Consider the following 19,777-nt stretch of genomic DNA (forward strand, 5'->3'; position numbering starts at 1 on the left):
TAGTGATGTTTGATTGTAGGACTAAAAGTAACATTCGTTTTATATCCAACTGTGCTGTAATAAATGCACTATTTTTATTGCTAGCAGTTTTAAAGTTTAACTTGGATATTTTTGGTAATTTGTTGAAGAATAGAACTAAACTGATTTGGGAAAATTAGTACAGAATGAAGAATGGATGGTTTACTTTTTGTTTTCAAGTATCTTGGCTTATTTAACCAAAAATCTTATTTGTTGCATATTTCAATCTAGTGGCTTGTTTGTTTTAATAATGCTTGGAAGTAGGAAGATACAAGAGTCCTATATTTGGCCTGTAGTTCTTGTATTTGTCTGTTGGCACATTATGTGAAGTTGATGTAAATGACAGATCAGGAGGGATGTCCCTGGCAAGATCACCTACTATTGCCTACTCATCAGCACTAGGTGGTGCCATGGGTCTGGATAAGTTTTCTGGTTTGCAGATTCAGCCATCTTTTGTCTCATCCAAACCTCATGTTAAGACATTCATTTCATTAAAATCTGTTTTTATAGTTGAAAATGCTAATGCTATTTATATTATTTATGAAATCTTCCTTCCAAAGTTAGTGATTTGTTCATGATGTCTCTATTCTTATGTAGATTCTAATTACACATTGCTTCTTAGAGTTATACAAACTAAGATGTTTCCATCAGTGGAACAAAATAAAAACATAAAATCTGCTTGTAAAAATGCTTTTAAAGAGAGTTTTACCTTCCAAATTCTGTTTTACATGGCATAACTTAGAACAGTAACAGTCTAAGTCACATAACAGTCTTTCCTTTTTTTAAAGCCCTATTAAAAGTGATGCTCTTTTTGTATGGGAAATCAAGAGAAGTCTATTCCAATTTTCTGGTGAGATTCATCTGATTTCTTTCTCCTGACCTCCATCTTCCAGGTTCCTTCAGTGTACTTTCTTCCTTACAGTTCTCCTGCCTTTGAATGGTGCTCTTTAATTAGTTGTATATATCATAATCACCTGAGAAATTTCCATTAAAGCACAAGGGGCCAGACAATTATAACAAGCCAGGCAGACTTGTATAGCTGCAATTTAAAAAATGGTTGATTCTGTACAAACTATTTTTTAAAGCGATTCTGGTACTCAGAGTTGAGACCCACTGTATAGATTAGATAGCCCGCCCCTCCCCCCCAATTAGGATTTTTCTTTTGACTTGGAGGAAGGAGAAGCAGATATAGGGTGTCAAAGGCATTTGGTTTTTATAGAGGCAATTACATTTTCCCTTCTTTCCAGCTTCCCTATAGTTTAGGAGTTACTTCTGGGAAAAGGGACAGCCACGGTAGTGACCCCAATGACCTGCAGCAGTATGGCTTGTTCATAATACCACTCCCTCAGTGTTCCCTTTTTTCTCTACAGTGAGAACATAGTTCATTCCAATAATGTACCTCCATTATCTCAACATTTTGGCAGAAGGGTGGTTGTCTAACTATTTAATCAAGTTTAAGTTTAGTTGTTTCTGTGATTTGTATTTCATATTTGGTTTATGTCTGTATTTAAAAATGATCAAAGTAATGTCATGATTCAGAAAACTATAAAGTGAAGAAAAAACAACGAAAAAGTATGCATAAAAAAGAAAAAAGAAGAAGAAAACTCTAAACTGAAGAAAGAACTTACTTAAACTCCACCACTATCCTTATTTAGGAGCATTTTCTTCCAGGCTTTTTCGTACATATTTTTACATTTTATTTTAAATATTATAATTGGATAACTTGCTTTTTGTCATATATTATTACAGAAAATATACAAATCATTTCAGTGGTGATATTTTTTCCATCAGGTCATAACTCGAGTCCATCAAGATTAAGTTATCTTTGAAGTCACCTTCTGCTCTGGGGCAAAATTATTTAACATCTCTCCATTTTTATGGCAACAGTCATGCTATCTCATGGGGATGCTATGAATATTAGAAAGTATGTGTCAATTTTCTGGCGATATTTAACACAGGAATTGTGCAATTAATGGTAGTTAAAATAATTAATAATGAAAATATTTTAGTCTTTATTGCCCAGCTAAGCTAGTCCTGAATTTGTCTTTACTTTCATAAGACTGAACCTAAGCGTATTTGTAAATACATTTCATATTTTAAAAAAACTGGAAGAGTTACATTTTTATTTATAAAAGTACTCCTTTTGCTTACATTGAGATAAAGAAGTTAAATGTCTTTTAAACAGACTTAAATGATGGGCTCATCTCTCTCCTCGGCAGGTGTCCTGGTACTGCATTTTGGGTTGTAAAGCGGAAGGAAGTTATGGAAAAGTGAGGCTAAATAACAATCATCTCCCAAATTCAGGAGAAGCGGTATGTTGTATTAAATGTCAGGAAATCTTATCAAAGTCTCATTAATGACAATTGTTTTTTTCCCCACATAAAGTCATTATTTCAAATAATTTATTCTAATTTCAACTTGGATCATAACTAAAATCCAACTGTGGAAAAATGTTTTTGCTTTTTATTTATAAGTTTAGCCTAATTATAATTTAATAGTCACATTATTTTAATTTTCCATATGTAACTCAAAATATGTTTTTGTTAATAGATTCCAGCTGACGGTAAAAGTATTTTTGAAGTGAAAGGTTTAGAAACGAATGAAAAATACATATTTGCGGTTGCTGCTTATTCTTCTAATGGGAAGCTTGTTGGTGATGCTATTGGGGAGACAACTAAACCAATTCTGGTTTATCCACCTCTTTCTACTGTTACTACTCGGATGTACCTGACACAGGTAGAAGAGATTTCTGCTAAGTTTTTCCACTATCGTTTCACTGTTAAGCACATACTAAGTAATTTCTGATGGAAGAAAAATCACAGCAGATATTCTAAAGCTCCCCTAATACATATTTTCCATGATTGCAGGTTAGTCACATAAAATATGAATCATTCCTTCTCCTTTTAGTTAGTTTTCTTCTTTACAATAACATTTCCCCCTGGATTACAAGTGTAATACATAATAATTTTAGAAATGTTGGAAAATACTGAGATGCATATAGAGGAAAATAAATATTATCTGTTATCACCCAGAGTAGCAGCTCTTACCCTGGGGCAATTTTGTCAATGTCTGGAGACATTTTGGGTTGTCACAACCTAGTGGGATGCTACTGGCATCTAGTGAGAAGAGACTGGGGATACTCAGCAACCTACAATGCAGGAGACAGCCTTCTATAGCAGATTATCCAGATCAAATGTCAGTACTGCCAGGATTGAGAAACCCTGATCCAGAGACATCCTTTCATTTTTGTGTGTCTATTTACCTGTTTATCTATTTACAGATGTATAAATCCATATATGTACATGCATATGATTTTCTGTATAATCTGTAGTTTAAATCATAATATGCATGTTATTTTATAACCTAGTATTTTCATTTCATATATAATTGTCATTTTTTCATTCCTTGAGGGTGTTTTTCCAAAATATTTTTAAATAACTCCATGGTATTGAATCTCACAGATGTCTCATAGTTTATTTAGTAATTATGGCTGAACATTTAGATGTTTTCAGGTTTTTATTATTATCCAAAAGTTTTGATACATATCATTGAATATTAATCTTTGCTTGTATACATGATTACTTTCTAAATTCATAGAAGGAATTTTCTAAATCAATAGAGGCAGACAGACCTGAGTTCAAATAACAGATCCTCACAATAACCATGTGATACTAAGCAAGTAATTATTATCTGTGAAGTGGGAATAATTGTAGTACCTCCCAGAGGCATTATAAGTATTAAATGAAAGTATGCATATCATGTACGTCTCATATGTTTAACCATAGAACTTATCAAACAGTAAATACTGAATAAATTTTATTATTTTAAGTTATGGATATATTCATGAATTAATGTTTTTGCTGAAATAACTGTTGTCTGATGTTATGGTTTGGACATAAGGTGTCCCCCAATAAAGCTCATTTGTTAGGCAATGTAGAAATGTTCAGAGGTGAAATGATTAGATTATGAGGACTATAACCTCATTGTGGATTAATACATTTGATAGACTAATAATTTGAGTGGGCTGCTGGGTGGTAACTATAGGCAAGTGGTGGAGGCTGGAGGAAGTAGGTCAGTAGGGGCATGCCCTTGGGCTTTATATGTTGTCCCTGGCTCCTCTCTCCCTTTCTCTCTCTGTTTTTCTGTTTCCTGGCTGTCATGACCTGAGCAGTTTTCCTCTGTGACACTCTTCCACCATGATGTTCTGCCTTACCTCAGGCCTAAAGCAATAGAGTCAGAAGACCATGCATTGACACTGTGAGCCCAAAATAAACTTTTCCTCCTCTGTGTTGTTCTTGTCAGGTATTTTGGTCACAGCAACACAAACCCGACTTAAAACATGTCACCAGTGAAAAGAACACTAGAGTGACTCATTGACCTAGGTCTCAAGCATCTAATTTTAAGTCTATTGTTAGCTGTGGAGCTGATGGCTATTCTAAATTTTTGTCATATTCTATGGTGCTACTTTTTCTCTTAATAGTTGATTAGTGTGCTAAGCTTAGATCTTACTTGAATTTTATATTATCATATTTTTCACAGAAAATTAAATTGAAGGAATTGCTGGGATTTGTCTAGCATTAGTTTAGCATGTCATATTGGCTCATGGTTTTCTGGTATTTTGATTTCTTTGGAATTTAATATGTTCCCTAATTTGCAATGATGAAGTTATTGTGAGGAACTGAATATTTCATCAAGGCCTAATTTTTCTCCAGGGAGTGGTTTGACTCTTGGGCTCCGTTTGGCAGAACTCTCATTGAAAGTTAATAAAACTAAGTCCAAGCTATACTGCTGGGATAATGAGAAGTGTCATGAAGTAATGACCTGTGTTTCTTTATTGATACTATATTTGCAGTTCTATAGTTTATTGATGACAGTTTATGGTCATTCTCTCTCATAATGTTAAGTGGTTCAAGCAAAACTTCCTCACTTATTAAACCTCCTTAATTTTTAACTTAAGTTTAAGCTTTTAAATTCTGGCTTCACATGCCTTTCCTTTGGAAGTGGAATCTAATTTTCATTAAAGTGGTTAGTTTTTAGTTTCAGGACAGTTCTCTTCTTTAAAACATATTATCATAAATGTTTTAAAGTAAAATGCAGAGATATTTCACTAAATGCCTATGATTAATTTGACTTTTGAGATTTTAGGTTGTACTTTTATTCAACATTATCCTATAAACATTAATAAAGTCAGGTGAATCTTTAACAGGTTTTCCATTAATATAGAAGCTAGAATTTAGTCTACCTGGAATTTTTTTGTGTAGGATTTTTTTGAATTACATTCTTTGTGTAACTGTTTCTCTTCTTTTTGGCCTCATTTCTTTTTATTTTTCCTCTTTAAGTAGGGAAAATGACTAGGTAATGTGAATACTGTATTTTATGTTTAAAACTAGAAATCTGTGAAAAGTATTCTAGTCTTGACTTTAGAGATTATGATTTTAGGCAAGTTATTTCATCCTGTTTTTCCTGTCTGGGTATACTATTGAACTATAAAGCCAATAGTGAGGGGGCACAATGGATTTTTGAGATAAGGAAATGGGGAACATCATCTATTAAAAACCAACTGACATTTTAAAATTTTTTATTCCATTTGTTGTTGATGGACACTTAGGTGGATTACTTATCTTGGCTCTTGTGAACATGGGAATGCAGGCGTCTTTTTGGCATGCTGATTTTAGTTCCTTTGGGTATCTATTTAGTATTAGAATTGCTGAGTTAATTCTACTTTTAGTTTTCTGAGGAACCTCCATAGTGTTTTCCAAATGACTCTACTAATTTACAGTACCACAGTGTTATGAGGGTTTTCTTTTCTCCTTGCCAACACTCGCTATCTTTCATCTTTTTAAGTCAGTCTAACCAGGTGTGAGGTAATAGCTCATTGTGGTTTTAATTTGCATTTCTCTGATGATACATACAGAGTGTAAAACTGTTCATCCTTAAAAAACAGGAAATTCTGTGGATGAACCTAGAGGACTGTAAGTGAGATAAGCCATAAGTCAGTCATAGAAGGAAAAAAAATATGTAATCTCACTTATGTGTGAAATATAAAATATACTCTCACAGATGGAGAGAGTAGAATGATAGTTATGAGAGGCAAGGATTAGGAGTAGATAGAGGAAGGGGAGATACTGGTCAGCAAACATAGTTACAGTTAGAGAGGAGAAAGTCTTCCCATTGGTGATCTTGATTTTTATTATTTTTAATTTTTTTATTAGTGCATTATAGTTACACATAATTGTGGGGTTCATTTTGACAAACTCATAATTCACGTAACATAATTTGCCGCATTTCTATCCCCAGTACTCCCCACCTTCCCTCTTCTTCTTCCTTTTCCGAGTCCAGTTTCCCTACTCTATCAGTCTTCCTTCCATCGGTGCTATACATATAAGTTGAATGCGCTTGATATATTCATGTATGCACCTAGCATAATTTGGTCAGTTTCATTTGCATTTCCCTCCTTTTTCCATCCCCCTTCTCTCTACTGTTCTCCCTTCTATTTTCATGGGATCCTCGCTCCCTCTTTTTAAAAATTTCTTATTTTTCTCAAATAGGAATCAGTTTTATGTTCTATCCCCCGTCTCCTGTTTGGCCTCTTCCCCTCCCCCTACTCTCTGTACCTCTTTCCCTGTCATTTTTCTTTTATTCCGTGCTATCTGGGTTAGTGCTGGTTAGCAGGTCTACCTGATCAGTACTGTGAGAGTTTGAGGATGTGACATGAGGCTCTGTCAGCAGTCATGGTAGTGGCAGGAACGAGGGAAATGAAGTTCATACGTTTTCCCCACTTTATAGATGAATTTATTAGAACTCTTTGATTAACAAAGGTCTGCCTTTTGACTATGATTTTAAACTTGAAAATATTAGAATAATGGGTAAAAGATAATAATCCCCTCTTTAAGAAATTGAAGTTCTTCTTTTCCCTCTTAATCTCTAACTGAATATTAAAATTCTCTCTGCTCATCTATGTTGGTGAATAATTCAGTGTCTGGTTTGTGCCAGGTTCTATGCTAGATGTCATCTCTCCTTCCTGTGAAATGTGGTTTTTACCCATCTCTTTGTCACAACAGTAACTCTTGTTTAGAAAATTTTGACTTACGGTTTCAGCTAAGATCCTGATTATGTGTAAGGGAACCAGTCTTACCTGGGGTAATGCACTGAGTTGGTGGGAAGGCTTTGGGGTCCAGCCAGCTTGAACCTTATACCTTTGGTTCTTTCTCTCTATATGCATTCTATTACTCTTTCTGGGGGTTGACTCTCTTTAATTCTTCATCTTTGGAGGAAAAATGGAGGTTCCTGGTTTTTTGTATTTCCTTCAATTTCAGCTTCTGAGATCAGCTAGCTGGGTCCTATGATCTTAATTCCAAATTCCTGGGAAATAGTCTAATTGGTCCATCCATGTAATAAAGTATCTGGCCTCATTTTGGATGTTTACCCACGGGCTTGTTTTTAACTTCATCCCTCTTTTTTCCTTTAGTACTCCATCTGGGAAGTCTAAGAGGGCCTGTTATCTCTCACCTTCTCCTCTGGTGTCAGCAGGAAATTTAAACTACCAGCCAGCATGGTCTTCCCCAGTCCTAATCCCAACCCCTCTAAAGGCCTGACCACCCCCTCTGCTCTGCCCCAGTTAGTTAATACCTCCTAATGCCTATCCACCTCTCCCCAGGAGTCCCTTGTGTAAGTGGTAAACCTTCTCTCAAATTCACTTGGATGGTGGAGTATAACTGGCTTTGGTATCAGAACCAAACTTTGAGTGAGGGTCCACTTGGCCTTGCAGGGGCCTATGAGATGCCCATTTTGAGTCAGGCGCTCACCCTGGGCCAGACAACCATGTTAGTATGGTTGCTGGATGTCCTCCCCTGTGGGGAGATAGAAACTGTAAGGAAAGGATTTTAAAATTGATTTGTTTACAATAAAAAAAAAAAAAATTGATTGACCACAATATTTGTTGAATGTTTACTCTGTGCCAGACATGATTCCAGTTTAGTGATTCCAAGACTTGAGTGTTCAATAGAATGATTTGGAGTGTTGTTTAAACAGGTATCTGGGGCCCCACACCAGAGTTCATGATTCACTAGGTCTAGGATTAGGCCTGAGGATTTTGCATGTCTAACAAGATCCGAGGTGGTGTGCTGATGGTCAGAGATCAAATTTGAGTACTGCTGTCAGCAAGGTGAGCAAAATTTAGTGTTAGAAGATAGGTAGTAAATAATGAACACAGTCAATAAGAAATTTATCTAGTATATCAGAAGATGGCAAAAAAAGTAGAGTATGGTAGGGGAATTTGGAAATGTGAAGTGGAAGAATGGAAGGTAGGTTTTAGTATTAAATAGGGTGATCAAGGATGTTGAGAGTTGAGCAGAGACTTGGAAGGAGTGGCTGTACAGAAGGAATGGAGCAAAAGTCCTAAGATTTTCAGCAGCATGTACTGCTGTGTCCAATAACAGCAAGGAGGCCAGTATGGCTAGAGACTGATCAGAAAGATAAGAAGCAACATTATGACATTGGCTTTTACCTTGACTGAAATAGGCAGTCATTGAATGGTTTTGAGTAGTGGTATGACAAAATATGACTTCTTAAAGGTTCACTCTGACTTCTAAATTGGGAATAGACCATAAAGGGTAAAGGGGAAGCACACTCTTCCATTGCACTTCAAGAAGACATGTAGGTGGCTTGGCCAATGTGACAGTAGTCGATGGGTGAGAAGTGGTCAGATCCCGGGTATGTTTTGGAAAAGGGGTTAACCAGAGTTCCTGATGGAACTCCCCATTTCCCTCTACACAATCCAAAGTTCTTCCATTCTTCTCTTACCCTCCCCACCTGCCCATTATGTATCATCATCCACTTATCAGAGAAAACATTTGATCTTTGGTTTTTCTGTGATTGGCTTATTTCACTTAGCATGATATTCTCCAACTCCATCCATTTACCAGCAAATGGCATAATTTTATTCTTCTTTATGACTCAGTAGTAATCCATTGTGTATATATACCACAGTTTCTTTATCCATTCATCAATTGAAGAGCATCTCAGTTGGTTCCACAATCTAGCTATTGTGAATTGAGCAGCTATGAACATTGATGTGGCTGCATCACTGTAGAATGCTGATTTTAAGTCCTTGGGTATAAACCGAGGAGTGGGATAATCCAAGTTTTTTGAGGAATCTCCATACTGCTTTCCAGAGTGGTTGCACCAATTTGCAACTCCACCAGCAGTGTACTGAGTGTGCCTTTCTCCCCACATCCACGTCAACGTTAATTATTGCTTGTGTTCATGATAATAGCCATTCTAATTGGAGTTAGATGAAATCTTAGGGTGGTTTTGATTTGCATTTCTCTAATTACTAGGGATGAGCACTTTTTCATATATTTGTCGGTCACCTGGATATCTTCTTCTGTGAAGTGTCTGCCCAGTTGCTTAGCTCATTAATTGATTGGGTTTTTTGTATTTTTAGTGTAAAGTTTTATAAGTTCTTTATAAATTTTGGAGATTAATGCTCTGTCTGAAGTGTGTGTGGAAAAGTTTTTCTCCCACTCTGTTGGTTCTCTTTCCACAGTATTGTTTCCTTTGCTGAGGAAAAGCTTTTTAATTTGAATCCATCCGGTTTATTGATTCTTGTTTTTATTTCTTGTACATGGGAGTCTTATTAAGGGAGTCTGGTCCTAAGCCAACATGATGAAGATTTGGGCCTACTTTTTCTTCTGTTTGTGAAGGGTCTTGGGTCTAATTCCTAGATACTTGATCCATTGTGTGTTGAATTTTGTATAGGGTGAGAGATAGGGGTTTAATTTCATTTTACTGCATATGGATTTCCAGTTTTGCCAGCACCATTTGTTGAAGAGGCTATCTTTTCTCCATTGTATGTTTTTGGTCCTTTGTCTAGTATGAGATAACTGTACTTATGTGGTTTTGTCTCTGTGTCTTCTATTCTGTACCCTTGGTTTCCCTGTCTATTTTGGTGCTAATACCATGCTATTTTTGTTATTATTGCTCTATAGTAGAGTTCAAGGTCTGGTTTTGTGATACCTCATGCATCACTCTTCCTGCCCAGGATTGCTTTGGCTATCCTGGGTCTTTTGTTCTTCCAGATGAATTTATGACTCCTTTCTGTATTTGTGAGGAATGTCATTGGGATTTTAATTGGAATTGTGTTAAATCTGTATAGTGCCTTTGGAACTATAGCCATTTTGACTATATTAATTCTGCCTATCCAAGAACATGGGAGATCTTTCTATCTAATGTTAGGTCATTTTGTTGTTGACTTTTTATTCTTTTCTTGAATGTGTTCCATGCAATGAATTTCCCTCTTAGTACTGCTTTCATAGTGCCCCAGAGATTTTGATATGTTATACTGCCATTCTCATTTACCTCTAAGACCTATTTTTTCTCCTCCTTGAAGTCTTCAGTTATCCATGCTTCATTCAACAGCATATTATTTAGTCTCTAAGTGTTGGAGTAGTTTCTGTTTTTTATTTTATCATTGATTTCTAATTTCATTCCATTATTATCTGATAGTATATAAGGTAGTATCTCTATTTTTTTTTTTTTTTTGTATTTACTAAGGGCTGCTTTGTGGTACAACATATGGTCTATTTTAGAGAAGGATCCATGTGCTGCTGAGAAGAAAGTGTTTTCACTCATTGATAGATGGAATATTCTATACATGTCTGTTAAGTCTAAATTATTGGTTGTGTTATTGAGTTCTATGGTTTCTTTGTTCAGTTTTTGTTTAGAAGATCTATCCAGTGGTGAGAGCAGTGTGTTAAAGTCACCCAGAAGTATTGTGTTGTGGTCTATTTGGTTCCTGGAAATGAGAAGTATTTGTTTGATGTACATAGATGTGCTGTTGTTTGGGGCATAAATATTTATGATTATTATTTCTTCCTGATGTATGGGTGCCTAACCAATATGAAATGTCCTTCTTTATGCCTTATGACTAACTTTGGCTTGCAGTCCACTTTATCTAATATAAGGATGGAAACTCCTGCCTTTTAATTGAGTCTGTGTGCATGGTATGTTTTTTCCTATCCTTTCACCTTTAGTCTATGGATATCTTTTTCTATGAGATGAGTCTCTTGAAGGCAGCATATTTTTGGGTCTTTCTTTTTAATCTAATCTGCCAGTCTATGTCTTTTGATTGATGATTTTAGTCCATTAACATTCAGGGTTATAATTGAGTTATGATTTGTATTCCCAGACATTTTGGCTTATTTTTGGTTTTTAACTTGACTTGATTTCTCATTTGATTGGCTTTTCCTTTAGGGTAGTTCCTCCCTTTGCTGACTTACATTGTTGTAATTCATTCCCTCCTCATGAAATATTTTGCTGAGAATGTTTTTTTAGTGCAGGCTTTCTATCTGTAAATACTTTTAACATTTGTTTATCATGGAAGGATTATATTTCATCCTCAAATCTGAAGGTTGTTTTGGCTGGGTATAAGATTCTTGATTAGCACTCTTGTTCTTTCAGAACTTGAAATATGTTATTCCAAGCCCTTCTAGCTTTTAGGGTCTGGGCTGAAGAATCTGCTGATATCCATATTGGTTTTCCCCTACATATGATCTGATGCTTTTCTCTTGCAGTCTTTAAAATTCTATCTGTATTTTATATGTTAGGAATTTTCATTATAATGTGCCTTGGTGTGAATCTGTTGTAATTTTGTACATTTGGTGTTCTGTAAGCCTCTTGTATTTGATTTTCCATTTCACTTTTCAAGTTTGGAGAATTATCTAATATTATTTCATTGAATAGATAGTTCATTCCTTTGGTTTGAATCTCTGTGCCTTCCTCAATCCCAATAATTCTTAAGTCTGGTCTTTTCATGATATCCCACAGTTCTTGGAGGTTCCACTCACCATTACCATCTTCTCTGTTTGGTCAACTTTATTTTCAAGATTAAATATTTGTCTTCATTATCTGAAGTTCTGTCTTCCAAGTGATCTAATCTGTTGATGATGCTTTCTATTGAGTTTTTAATTTGGTTTATTGCTTACTTCATTTCAAGGATTTCTGTTTGTTTCTTTTCTCAGAATCTCTATCTCTTTACTGAAATGATCTTTTGCTTCCTGCAGTTGCTCTTTTAACTGTTTATTGGAATTATCATTCATTGCCTGCATTTGCTCTCTTATCTCATCCTTTGCTTTGCAGATCATTTTAATCATATGTTCTGAACTCCTTTTCTGACATTTCTTCTATCATGACATCATTGGATTTTATTCATATGAATCTTGGTTTGTTTGGAACACTTTTTTCCCTTGTTTTTTCATGTTGTTCATGTATGTTCTCCTCTAACAGTGCAAATCTGGGGTACTGCAGTTTCCCCCTTATAGGCTTATAGTGACCCTGCAGGTTTCCAAAACCTCTCCTTTAAGGGGGGGATCAATAATAGCAGCACCTGGTACAGACAATATGTAGTCCTACACCAAATAGCCTCTATGAAGACGTTGACAGTATTGTCATAATAACTAGAGAAGATGAGTTTGGTTATTGTCTATAGTATATCCAGTAGATTTGCAATGAGGTCTACAGTTTCTAATGGTAGACAAAGAGAATGGGGAGGGGTATAGGATATAACTGTTAATGGGATAAAAAAAGAGTATTTAGAGGTACTAGATTGTAGGAAGTGTTAAAGTGGAATCAAAAGAAGTTGGTTGTTAGCATGAGAAAAGGGAGAAAGAGACTCTGAGGAAACAGGCAAACAAGAAAATAGAATGAGAAAAATAAAGGAATAAAAAACTTAAAAATTTCAAAAAGGAGAAAAAAAGGCTATAGTATAACAGTCATATACTCTTCAAACCTCCCAGCCTTCAGTAGCCTGATGCATGAGAGGTACCTGACAATGAGCATCTAATCTTCAGCAGGAGTCTCAGGATGGGATTGGCCCCACATAAAGATGGCAGCTTCACCTTCCAGGATAATCCAAGATGGCTGCACTGGCTTCCAAAGTGTTGGCAAATGGGGAACCACAGCTTGGGTGCCGACTGGGTGCAGGTGTTGAGTCTGCTGGGGGTGTGGGAGGGCTGGGGGTCCTGAAGGCAGTGTGTGATTGGTTGGGCTGGGGGTCCTGCAGGTCCTGGCTATTGTCCCAAAATTGTGGCAGCCATGTGTAACCAAACCTGTGGGTACTGTGACAATGGACTTCCAGGCAACAGCAGGCAGCAGGTGATCTGCTGGCAGTCTGTGGGTGGTCTGCAGGCTAACAGCTGAGAGTCGGTAGGTGGACCTCGGGCAGTGGGTGATGGGTAGGCGAAAGGAAGGCAATGGGCAGGCCAGAGTCAGGCAGATGGGCAAATGGCAGATGATAGGTGGCAGTCAGTAAGCGTTGTGCACTCAAAAAGTAGGTGATGTGTTGGCAGACGGGGGTGATACAGTGGATGAATGGGGGTAAATAGCAGGGGATCAATGAGCAGCACAGACTGCCTCACAGAGAAACAGATTTTCCTCTGCTTGAATTCCGAGTTATGGGGTGACAAGGAATGTAGCCTCCCTCTAGTCTGCCATCTTGGATCTCTATAATTAATTATTTTATTACTCTGTGGTAGTGTTCTTTCTGTTTAATTTCATCCCACCCCCAGATTTATCCTGAACCTCACTACCAGGTTAACCATCTGTGAACATGCTTACGTCATGAAACTCTGCTAAAGCCCCACATAGCCTCCAGATTTTATAAACCTTAATTTGAATCATGGCATCTTTTGTGGTTTGGTAGTGCTCATTAATTGAACAAATAGTATTATTTTAAAAATGATATATTATAAAAAAGGGAGAAGAATTAATTATCATTTCAACAAACTTCCTACACATCTTCTATTCTTTTCCATGGTAAATCTTAGAATTAGATGGTATCTTAGTGACTGCTTAATCCAACTCTTATCTGGCAGATGCAACCTCAAGAAGTGACTCATTTGCCACTCCAAGACTTGGTTTCTCTGCTTTTACCAACTATCAGCCTTTGTACAAATATTCAACTTCTCAGTGTTTCAATTTCCTCATCCCCCAAATAGATATGGTAATAGAATTCAATTCATAGAGATCTAAGGAGAACTCAATGTAACAGTGCACGTATTTAGACTGGTACTTGACATTTGAGAATGTTCTGCTTTGTCTTCAAGGCCTTTTGGCAGAAATTGTGTCCTATTTTTAATTTCTCCATCATATTGCCCATTTTTTCTTCATGGTGTGATCCATCCCTCCAGTTTCTCCTAAATACTCTGTGGTCATGTCCACTACTGGTTCCTCCCAGATTCTGTCTAAGCCGTGACAGTCTAAATCTTATGCCTGCCTCCTCTTGGGAGTCTTCTGCTTTTCTAAAGCCTCAATAGTACTTATATCATTCTTTGTTGTCCTTCTGTGATTTCATGTGGTTAAAGCCTTTTACCTGATTCCAGTTACATAGAGTATGAGATCATTCCTGAGCTGTGAGGAATGTACTCATCCAGTGCTTAGTTCAGATAGAAACTTCATAAAAGCATATTGGTTGGTTGATTATGAGTAACCATTTGACAGATTGGAAAAGTTCTGGTCCTTGAGTGGAAAATATTCTAGTAATGTGTCATTTATATGCTTACTTCAATGAATTTCTTTTTACTTTGTCCCCTACTCATTTCTATAAAGGATTTGAAGCAGCACATAAATCATTTGGTAAGATTTTGTACTTTTACATATGCATTTAAGTAGAATACTTTGTAGAAATATCTTTAAAGAAATATATTCTACCAAAAGAAATAGGTAAGTTGATGATTGTCTTTTTTCTTCTGAGCCTCTAGGCTTTACCAGTAAAATAATTTATTTTCTCTAATGTTAAATTTGTTAAACTTAAAAGATATCATGACTTCTTGGAAAGCATTTCTATTTTATCCTTTACTCTTTTCAGTGGTGAACTCTTTGTGCACAAAAGCTCTGAAAGTGTCAGTCAGAAGCAGAAAAGAATGAAGTATATTTCATATATTGGGTTCGGGAAATCTGATTGTTTCTCTTGGAACAGATTGTTCATTATAACAGTATCTATAATAAATGGAGCACACTGCCGAGATAGATGAAAATGAAATTAATTTGGCTCAGAAGTGATCTTTGTTTTGCTTATGAGGATTCGAAACATCCTTACAGAGTTTCAAATTTCCATGCAATTTGAAAATAAAAGAGATTTCAAAATGTGTCTGTTTCTCCCTTGCCAGTGCCCACTATTCCCTCACTATGGCACTGCTGAACAGAACAGCAAATGTGAATAACTGCATGTGAAATTAGCATGCAGTAGGCACTTATGAGAAATTCTTGTCTAAAATATACGTTTCTCAAATAGAAATATTGCATGATAACAGTGTGCTTTGTGTTGTAGGTTGCCTATCAGATTGGTAACTACGAGTTGACTAAGAAGGTTTTTTCTCCAGTTTGGGATTATTTTGTTGCCTCACCGCTTCAGGATGAACAATCCACTATTTGTTTGAGCAATATAATGACTATTACACAGAGAAGGTAATTAGAAATATTATTTTAAGATATTAATTTGCTCACTGAAGCTTTGAATTAATTTATTTTCAATTTCTTGTTAAGATATTTCATGTAAAACTATTTCTAACAGAATTATAATAACTGTATACATTCCAGGATCTTGAGTCCTTTCTAGAAAGTTCCTCACTAGAGTCTCTCTTTCTCACAAATATACACACACAAAACAAACGATCAACCCTTCAAAGTATGTGGATGAAGGTTATGAAATCAAAATATCAAATACTAATCAAAGTATTGTCAGTTATGTCAGAAAACACAAATCCTCCCTGAAAATTTTCCTAACAGATCAAGGTCAGGTTGAGCTGAAGGTGAGGGTCTGATTGGTAGACTATTATAATCTGAAGGCTTTTCCTATGCTTGAAGAGGCTCCCAGGATTAGACCATCAACAAATATAAATAATCTGGTGGAAGCCATATAATATGGCAGGCTGTCTTTTGACTTGACTTTATTGTCATCGTTCCTTAAAGGAATAAAGTTTAAGAGCAGTCTCAGAAATAAGCATTAGTGTAATTTCAGGTTGTCTCACCAACAAACTAAAAACCAAGAATCTCTCTCATCTGTTTGTTAATGCCTGAGATTCCTTTAATAAGAAGACAAAATCTTTTGCTTCAATGAGCTCAAAAATGCAAATGGTGGTTGAAACAAGGTATTGACAATGCTTATTTACATTAAAATCATGATTCATTTCAATTACACAAATGTAGTCTCAGTACTTAACATGTACAAGGGTGCCATGAGGAAGGACTTGAGAAATATTTTAGAGGAGGAAGAGACAGGACTTAGGTTTTATATAACTGGGTTAATAGAGCAAGGAGTGAAAGTGACTAGGATTTTTAGTGTTTAAGGCACTGGGAAGTTTGTGACATTTACTAAGGGGATGAGAGAGGTAGAACAAGTGTTTGGAGGAACATAATGAATTTGGGGATATTTTGAGTTTGGTTTTCCAACAGGATGACTTTGTGAATATAAGATGCCAATAAATGTATTTATTTAGTGCTGACACTCAGGAGATAGTCAAGGCTAGAGGTAGAGATTTGGAAGTTGTCCATGGAGGTCATTGAAATCTTCTAAATGAGAAAATCTCCTAGGAATGACTGTTTAGCAGAAAAGATAGAAGGTGGGGCTCAAACCGTGGTCACTGCTTATATTTAAGGAGCAAAAGCAGGAAGTGGAATCAAGGGAGAATATTGAAAGGGAGCTGCCCATGGAATTAAAATTTAGGAAAACGTGTTGGCCAAGGGAAGTGAGAGTATCACCAGAGGAACTGACCAGTCATATCAGATGCTGATGCAAAGTCCAGCTCAATAAAATGGTTCAGAGAGGTTGAGTAGGATGAAAACCAAGAAGAGGCATTTAGAGTTGGCAATTAGGAGGCCATTGGTGGATTCAGGAGAGCCATGTTTGTGTCGTGATGGGCCAGAAACCATTTTGTAATTGGCTAAGGAATAAATTAAATTGGAGAATTACAACAAGAGAAGACTGCTTGAGTGGAGTTGGGTAGTGAAGAGAAGAGGGAAGCAGGCAGAAATTTGAGGGTAAAGACAGCCTTAAGGGAAGAATTTTGGAGGGTGGAGGGAGGGGAGCCCATAAAAAGGGAGAGAATGAAGATACAAATAAATGCAGGTGGTGATGCCATTGTAGGGGTAGAACCTGGAGGTTGGATGAGCTCCTGGGGTGGGAAACAGGGGGTGTAGAACATTTTCTCTGGAGAAAAAGAACAAAGAGACATCTGGAATAAATGGAAATGTTGCTAAGAAGTGCTAATGACTCAGCTGAAGTAATGTAACATGAATTTGTAATGAAGCCCAGCCCTTAATGATTAAGGGCCTGCTTGATTCATCTTTATACCCCAAGGCCTAGGACTGTGTCTTGTATATAGTAGGCTTTCAGAAAATGCTAATTTACATGAAAGAATGAGCAAAATAATTAACTGAACAAATAATTGACTTGTGGCAGGGATAGAAAGAGTGGGCAGTGACATCAGGCAAATTGATTATTGGATGAAATCAAGAGGTGGCTGAACTTAAGGTGCTAGAAAGTTCACTCTTGAAAAGACTGAGCAGAGTCTGAGCTGGAGAGGGAAGGAAATGGAGCCAGGAAGAGATAGGTAGGACCAGTTGCATGTGACAAGATGCTGAATTTCATCATGAGGATGATAAGGTTTAGTTTGAGTTGCAGGGACAGGGGAACTGAAGTGCTCCAGGCAAAGTTAAGTTCAGAGCTCAGCATGGTAGGGATTATCTTCACGTGTGAATTACTGATGTTGGATCCTTTCCTATTTTGAGGGGATTGGGGGTATAGGGAGTAGATGGACCCAAAGCTTAAGAGAAGAGTTTTGTTACCAACAAAGCCTAAGGTCAGTAGAAAGAATATTGAAAACACAGAAGAAAAACTGCAGATTTCAAAGCTTTGCCAGTGGTTGGCACTGTTGACTGAAATTTAGAAAGGCTAATTAGATATAAACTCAGTTATTAAGATTCTTGGTCTTTAACCATACTGAGTTTGCTATAAATGACCCTGTTTTCTTCCCTTGCCTACAGTGATTTTGTTATATTGATAGGAAAGAACTATATATGTAAAAGAATCAGAAAACTTTGCTACTAGTCATTTTTATGTATCTGTGGCATAATATTTCCATGGCGTAATTCTCTTAGTTGTGAACTTCTTGTTAAGGTAGTCTTTAACTTTAATTTAAGCAGCTGTAGAAGAATAGCTATTCCATACATTTTTGTTGCTGTTGGGATCACTGTGTAGATAAAGAGAACAAATGAATCTAAAAAGGTGAGTTCTTGTGCTAAATAGACCGTTTCATATTTCTACCTGTAACATCATTTATTTCTTCTGCAGGTTATATTCAGATATTTTGGCAGAGACTTCTTCAATCCTCTTATTTCTTTTTCTTAGAAATATCTTTGTAATAAGTGACATTAAAATTAAAGAAGAAAATCTTTTCTGTGATAATATCAAAGGCAATGATATTTTCCCTGCTCAGCAAGTAAGTGAGTTAAAGTGACTAAAAGCATGGGTATGAGATGCCATTGTATGGATGTGTTGCTTTATTTGATTTTCCATATAGGTTTTCATGAACCTGAATTCATGTTTTTCTCTTTTCAGTTTATCATGTTTTTTTCCTCTGTGTACAAGAGTAGTATGTACTTCAGAATTCAAAACTATATAATGTGTAAAGTGAAACCCATTGTAATTCTACCTCTTCTAAGAATACTGATTTCATTTCATGTGGTTTCTTGAATTTTTAAAAATATGCATAGAGCTGGGGTCGTGGCTCAGTGATGGAGCACTTGCCTAGCATGTGTGAGGCACTGGGTTCTCAGAACCACATATAAATAAATAAAATAAAGATCCATTGTCAACTAAAATTATATTTTTTAAAAAAGCATGGAGATAAAAATGTTTTAAAATATATGCACAGACAAACCTATTATTTACAAAAATGGGATCTCAATTTACTTGCCATTCTGCAACTTTTTTTCAGATAATTTTTATAATAAAACTTGGACATAATTTCATGCTGGTATATATCAATCAATGCTATATTCATTTTACTTATAATATTGCATTTCTGTGCAGACTCAGCATTTCAACTTATCTTCTATGATAGATTTTCGGGGGGGGGGTTACAAACATTGCTTTATACACATCTGCAACCCTCTAATGCTCTTACTTTTAATAATGATCCTACATTAATTTTTTAAATTCTAGCTTGAAGTTTTCTCTGTTATCTCCCTTTTCTTGTTTACCTACCTTAGATATAGATGTTTTTGCCATCTGTGTTGTTCGTTGATTTTTTTCAGTTTTTTTGTACCCATCCATTTCCTCGCTAATTAGTTAACTAGTAAACTATTACATGAGACTGTGCTGGTTTCTGGGGATGCCAGAGTTAAAAAAAAAAAATGACCTTTTGCTGAAGACAAATTCACTGTCCTGTAGAGCTCAATTACTCACCACTGTTAACCTGTTCTTACCACATTGCTTTCTGTTTCTTTTTTCATCATATCCAATCTGAAAATAAAGACAAATTTACAGTGCTTCAGTGAATTACAGAATGCTAAATTACCATTCTAGCAAAAACTAGTTGTGTGGAAATTTCTGGCTACCAATCATAGAGCTTCTTTTGTACATAATTTTTTATGTGTATGCAGAAAAATAATGAAATCTCTCCCCAGGAAAGGAAAGGAGAACAGATTCCTGTTCTTTTTAAGTTGCAATAATGTTAAAATACTAATTGCATAATTAACTATC

General features: G+C 36.1%; 1 protein-coding gene across 1 annotated transcript in view; it reads left to right on the plus strand.

Moving 5' to 3' along the window:
- CFAP54 (cilia and flagella associated protein 54) overlaps positions 1-19,777 on the plus strand; it is a gene marked incomplete at its 5' end in the record, with an annotated part of 326,512 nt that overhangs the window by 88,582 nt on the left and 218,153 nt on the right. Inside the window, 4 exon segments of the mRNA XM_079142877.1 lie at positions 2,238-2,330; positions 2,569-2,754; positions 15,344-15,480; positions 18,365-18,512. Of these exon segments, the coding sequence (XP_078999003.1) occupies positions 2,238-2,330; positions 2,569-2,754; positions 15,344-15,480; positions 18,365-18,512 (564 nt within the window).

This window comes from Sciurus vulgaris (genome assembly GCF_902686455.1).
Source record: "Sciurus vulgaris genome assembly, chromosome: 5".
Taxonomy (NCBI): domain Eukaryota; kingdom Metazoa; phylum Chordata; class Mammalia; order Rodentia; family Sciuridae; genus Sciurus; species Sciurus vulgaris.